The 6,637-nt window shown below is 35.9% G+C and overlaps 1 protein-coding gene across 1 annotated transcript; it reads left to right on the top strand.

The window, feature by feature from the left end:
• Positions 1 to 3,987: 3,987 nt before the first annotated feature.
• LOC108296181 (interferon alpha-8-like) lies at positions 3,988 to 5,427 on the top strand. The gene has a single exon (XM_037734930.1). The coding sequence runs from the start codon at positions 4,427 to 4,429 to the stop codon at positions 4,991 to 4,993; it is 567 nt and encodes a 188-aa protein (XP_037590858.1). The 5' UTR covers positions 3,988 to 4,426; the 3' UTR covers positions 4,994 to 5,427.
• The last annotated feature ends 1,210 nt before the right edge of the window (positions 5,428 to 6,637 follow it).

Below are 6,637 nucleotides of genomic sequence, written 5' to 3' on the forward strand. Positions count from 1 at the left end.
CTTGAAGACCACTGAAAGAAAAGCAGACAGTGAGTCTTCCAGTTTAACCAGGTCCTTATTTCTCATTGAGATGTTCTAATTATTAAAAACACATACTTGAAAGTGATCCTACAATCATGCTTGGTCTTTTTTGAATACGCCACATAATTTTCAATGATAACCTTTTATGAAGAACCTTGAAAAATTTACAAATTATCTTTTGATTTTTCTTTCAAATCACAAATCTAGTATGTATTGCTATTATTATTTCCACTAGTATTATAATGTTTACTCTTTTTTACAAATATTGACTGACCTCCTAAAACTATGAGGACTGGGCTAAGATGCCAAGGAATGAGGTAGGATAAGATGATGTCTCTGCCCATAAGTATCTTATGGACCCCTGGTAAGATATTCTAAGGAGAAAATAGGTCAGTTCACTAAAGGCAACATCTCCGATAGCTAAAAGAGAGAATTATAACCATGCATAAAGAACACAATCAGGCAATGACACCTGACCAAGGACTCAAAATCCAGTCTTGGTTTTCCAACTAAAGTAGCCCGTGGAAGATTAAATGCCAAATTTTGGAAATCAAACAGACATGGATCCCATTCTCCCTTGGAAAATGAATGGAGATAACAAGAAGCAAATGATTATTCACCTATATTCTTGAGTGTGAGGAGAATCTAAAAAAAGATCACTAGATAAGGCTACATAGTTATCACATTATTTAAGACACATCTAAAAAAATAGAAGGCCAAAGGTATAGTTTGCTCCAATTCTATGCCCATTTTGCCAAATTTCTTTCGACCTATGCAAGCACATTCTTTTTTCTAACCACTTTTCTTTAGTTCTGTCCACATATTGCCCATCATGTTTGCCCAGTTTCTCAAAGCAAGTGGGTAAAATTAACTCAGCAGCAAATTTTGCTGGCCTGAAACATAAAACATATCAACCAGCTGGCAAGTCAGGTGACTCAGAAACTTTGGCATCTCAGTTCTCCTCCTCTAACACACTGGACTTCACATGTCTCCAGAAGTGCTTCCATTCCCACCTTTAATCCCTTTAGTGTGTCCTTCTAGATGTGGTCTCTGAGCTCTGAGAATTAGTGTATTGGTTTAGTTCAGATTTAGCTCATGTCTCTAGCATGTGACGTCTTAGGCTTAGACTTGAGATAAACACATAGAAACCTAAAATTTTATAGATATTTGAACAAAAGGACAGGAATATGCAGGGTTTCACAGAGTTGCCTTTGAATATACTATGGGTTAGTTTCGTAATTACATTCAAGTTTATGAGTATATGTTCTCAAGAAAACAATACTAATATGTAACATGTAATTAACTTGGGGCTCATCTTTATCATAATGTAACAAATCAGGTATGAACCAATGAAGGAGAGAGTGAAGGAACTGAAAAAAAGACCATGCCATTCTTTATGTAGGACTGTACTGAGAAAACATTGTTCCGAGTCTAGAAAACAGTTTTGGTTCTCATGGCCAGAAATATTCCCAGGAAGCATATAAGAACTGAAGATTTAGAGTCAGATGTTTTGGGTTCCTATTGTGGCTCCACAACTCAATAGCTCCCTGTGCTTCTGTGTTTTTCTTTTGTAAAAGAGGACAATAGTACGACCTATCACTGCTTTGGTCACTGATGTCTCTAGCCACTAAATAGGGGTGGGTACATAGTAGGTGTTCAATAAACATAAAAAATGAGGGTATTTCTCATTGGACAAAGTGAAAATTGTTTTTGTAAGTGCTAAGGACAATATCTGATAGACAAGAAACATGATGCAATTTAGCAACTTTGTATTTTCCTTATTAATGTTATCATTATTATCCTTTTTATTAAGTTGAGAGAAGTTTCCTTTGAAAGCATCTATTCTCTGGCTTCTTGTTAGAAAGATGTATTTGTCAAGGCTCTCTATAGGGACAGAGTTAACAGGAGAATATATTTGTATGTGAGAGGGAGTTTAATAAGGAGAATTGACTGACATGGCCACAAGGTAAAGTCCTACCACAGGCTGTCTGCAAGTTGGAGGGTGAGAAAGCCAGTGGTAGATCAGCCTGAGTCCCGAAACCTCAAAAGGAGGGAAGTCAACAGTGCAGCCTTCAGTCTGTGGCCAAAGGCCTGAGAGCCCTGGCAAACCACTGGTGTAAGTCCAAGAGTTCAAAAGCTGAAGAACCTGGAGTACAATTTCGAGAGCAGGAAGTATCCATCCCGGGAGAAAGAGGAAGGCCAGAAGACTCAGCAAGTCTCCTCTGCCATCTTCTCCTGCCTGCTTCATTCTAGCCATGCTGGCAGCTGATTAGATGGTGCCTACCATGATTGACAGTGGGTCTGCCTCTCACAGTCCACTGGCACAAATTTTAAACTCCTTTGGCAATACCCTCACAGACACACCTAGGAACAGTACTTTGAATCCTTCAATTCAATCAAGTTGACACTCAGTCTTAACCATCACAACAAACAACATGAAAAATATTGATCTTTGGAGTTTATCTAACTACTAGTAGAGAACTTGAGATAATTAAACTTTCCATTCTACAGCAAGGATATTGTGCTTTCACAAATTTGCCTTCCTAGTCTTATATTAAGTTCATCACCCTCAACTGTCTAGTAAGGCTGAATTCACTAAAGCTGTAAACACCCCCCTGGACCAGTAATGATTACTTTTCCTTGAGCTCATGTCCATTTGCTACTGTTGATCTACATCTCTTCCACCATTTTGCTTCTGCTCTTCCCCACTCATTAATGTCCGTCTAACCTGGGCTAAATATCTAAGCTATATTTTGTTGATTTTTTTCTCCAGTGGGATATTACTTCCATTCCTACCTTTAATCAAATTTAGATACACAGTTGTTTTGTTGTTTCCTTTTTGTCCTCAATTATTGGGAGCCCAAAAGCAACAATTTTGGCTTTCAGTGAAAAAGGAAATGGGAAAGACATTTGGTGTCTTGCATGCTATGTAAACAATGGTACACCTAATTTACTTTATCATATTTAGATATTACTATTGACCTTAGGAAACAGATGGCTTTTTTTATTTTATAAGAATGAACTAGAATTGGGATGTCCCCAGCTTCTTTGGGAAGCCTGAACATTAATGCAAAAATTGTTTTGAAAAATCAAATTGATGTTTTCTCAATTGTGTATTTTTATTGGGGATGATATTGCTCCTAGGGGTACAAACCTTAGTTCTTGTGATGTGAACAAATTGTAGATAGCACATTAATTTATGGCCCCTGAATGCCGAACTCTAACAAAACCTTATCCTTTAGTATTTATTTTCTTTCACTTGGTTTTCTTGTGTATCACATGACAATCATTGACAATGAGTTCATGGAAGATACGAAAAATGTATGTGAGATCAGTGCTACAAACCAATGTGAAACAGATGGTTGTCATTGGTGGACTTTCTCTCCACTATGTGCTCAATCTCAGAGTAATACCATGTGATGTGGTCTCCATTGGCATATGAATAGGCTACCACTGGCTGTTCTGGGTATGTAACTTATGTTTGATCCTCAGTGCTTTCAAATGTATTATACGCTTTTATACAAATGCTTTGTATTTTATTATTAAATTGTATAAAAGTATTCCAAACACCAGTACTTATAGCAAGTGCTGAAAAAAACATGTTGACTATACCTGGATGAAAATCTAGCAGTTAGTGAAGGTAAAAATTATTTTCAATATGAAGCAAAACTAAAAGTAAAACAAATTAAATATTACAGGAATAATTTAATTTTAAATAGCCCCGAGCAGTTTTTCAAGATTTTTAAGTATTTGTATTATATTGATATAACATAGTTTATATAAGTATCTTTACTATATTGGCATATATATTTTTATATATTGTAACTTTATATGTTTCACTTGATTCATTATATTATGTTTATATTAATATAAATATCATTAATGTTTATATTAATATAAATAATGTTTATATTAAGTGAAATCACTCAGCAAATAATTTTTATAAAGTTAAATGTCAATATTAAATTTAACTTTTAGCATAAAATTTTTCTTACTCATTCTTAATGCTGCACTGCATAAACTGTCCACTTCGTTTTTTAAAACAAGCATGGATAGAAATATAGCACATCCATATATACACATAATATATCTGTGTTATTAAATTATCAGGAGGGGTTTACTTAGAAAAAAAAAAGTCAAACAGGACTCTAGAGGCTGAGAAAGGGAATGCAGTATTGAAAAGAAAACTGGTTGAGAAACTGAGAAACATTTCCCTAAGCCCATATAGAGAACACATAAAGGGAAGCAAAAAAAAGAAGTAGAAAAAAAATGCAGTTGCGTTCAGAAAATGGAAATTAGCATGTTCCCTATATAAGGCTGTGTACAAACCAAAGTATTCAGAGATCCTAGCGCCGGAGGTTAAGAGTCATCCATCTGAACCAGCTGAGCAGCATCTGCAACATCTATGATGGTCTTGCCCTTACATTTACTGGTGGCCCTTGTGGTGCTCGGCTACAAGTCATTCAGCTCTCTGGGCTGTGATCTCCCTCAGAACCACAACTTGGGTAACAGGAGGGCCTTGGTGTTCCTGGCACAAATGAGAAGAATCTCTCCTTTCTCCTGCCTGAAGGACAGACATGACTTTGGATTCCCCCAGAAGGAGTTCGATGGAAGCCAGCTCCAGAAGACTCAAGCCATTTTTGTCCTCCATGAGATGATCCAGCAGACCTTCAACCTCTTCAGCACAAAGGACTCATCTGCTGCTTGGGATGAGACCCTCCTAGAAAAATTCTACACTGAACTTTACCAGCAGCTGAATGATCTGGAAGCCTGTGTGATGCAGAAGGTAGGGGTGACAGAGACTCCCCTGATATATGAGGACTCCATTCTGGCTGTGAGGAAATACTTCCAAAGAATCACTGTATATCTGACAGAGAAGAAACACAGCCCTTGTGCCTGGGAGGTTGTCAGAGCAGAAATCATGAGATCCTTCCTCTTCATCAATCAACTTGCAAAAAAGATTGAAGAGTAAGGAATGAGACTTGGTGCAACATGGAAATGATTCTTATAGACTAACACAGGAGCTGACACTTCCACAAGCTGTGCCAATTCAAAGACTCTTGTTTCTGCTATAACCGTGCCATGAGTTGAATTAAATGTGTCAAGTAATTTCAGGAGTGTTAAGTGACATCCTGTTGGGCTGTATGGGCACTAGTCCCTTGCAGATGGCCATACGGATGGATCTAGTCATCTATTTATTTAAATATTTATTTATTTCACTATTTATATAGTTAAATTAGTTTTGTTCATATTATATCATGTGAACTTTTACATTGTGAATTGTGTAACAAAATTATGTTCTTTATATTTATTATTTTGCCTTATTAAATTTTTACTATGAAATATTCTTTATGTATTCTTTAAAATTGAACTCCAACCCTGGCTGTAAAAACTCATTAAAGAATGGATGGTACAATTCCTTTATCCATCCTCATTACATTCAAAGTATAAGTAAAAATTAACTTTGTCTAAATTAGGTTGTATATTGCCCTCAAGATAGCTAGGTGAACATAACAAATACAATTCCTGCTCTCTTGTATCTTTGTTTTTTGTAGGGAAAGAAATCTAAAACATTAATGATACTTAATATCAGTTATGTCAAATGCTATATATGAGAAGGAAGAGCCACTGAATTTCTCTCCCCACAAGGTAGACCAAGGCAGGTGAAGAAGTAAAAATAAACCCAGAAATATCCTCTACATGCTGACTGGCTGACATCTAAGCATAAATGTGCACTGCCAGTTGGATATAAGAGTTTGTGATTTATAAGGGATGCAATTGCTGGAGGTTCATATGTGGTAACTGAAAGCCCAGAAATGAAGGAGCTCGTGTGGGGAGGGAGAAAATGGCTTAAACATGATTCTGAGGACCTCCCACAGTTAAGAAAGGAAAGAGAAGAACCACAAAGGAAACAGATGGAAAGGCCACATATTAGGACAACAGGTGAAAATACTAGGGGAAAATGTTGATTTAAGAAAATTAATGTTCTGAAAAGAGAAATCAGTAGATTCACAGAAAGTGTAAGTTGAAACTGTCCACTCCCTTGGGAAAATGGATGGCACTGGCAACCTTATGAGAGTTGTTATGGTAAAAAAAAAAAGTCAGAAAAAACCGTACTGTAGCAGATAGAAGTATAAATAAGAGAAGTTAGTGACTCTGAAGGGGACAAAAAAATAGACTGTAATGAGGAAAAGAATGTGAATTACATTTTCAGGGCATAGTATTTCCTTTTTTCAATATATTTTTCTGCATAGATTTCATGTAACTGAGGTACAAGCAAACCATATTAATATATGTAATATATTTATTTTTAATCATGATATATTATATACATTAACAATGTATTAGTGTTTTAATTAATACTACTTTGAATATCAGTAAGCCGCCTAGCTTATGTTAATTTGTTAGTGAGTAACAGACACTAATTCAATCCTTCACCAAAATAATTAATGATGATAATATATTGACACCTGGAAGTACTGGCCTTATAAGTTGTTACTTAACTTGCATTGTTGTCACACTGGTTTACTACAGTTTTGCTGCATCTTTATAATCCATCTTAATTTCTTCTAGTGCTAGATATGACAAGAATTCTTTGTTTTAGGTGAGAAAATCC

Source organism: Cebus imitator, unplaced genomic scaffold (genome assembly GCF_001604975.1).
Source record: "Cebus imitator isolate Cc_AM_T3 unplaced genomic scaffold, Cebus_imitator-1.0 Scaffold688, whole genome shotgun sequence".
Classification (NCBI taxonomy): domain Eukaryota; kingdom Metazoa; phylum Chordata; class Mammalia; order Primates; family Cebidae; genus Cebus; species Cebus imitator.

Excerpts from the sequence above, each read along its gene's own strand:
- LOC108296181 (XM_037734930.1), top strand. The coding sequence starts at position 4,427 with ATGATGGTCTTGCCCTTACATTTACTGGTGGCCCTTGTGGTGCTCGGC.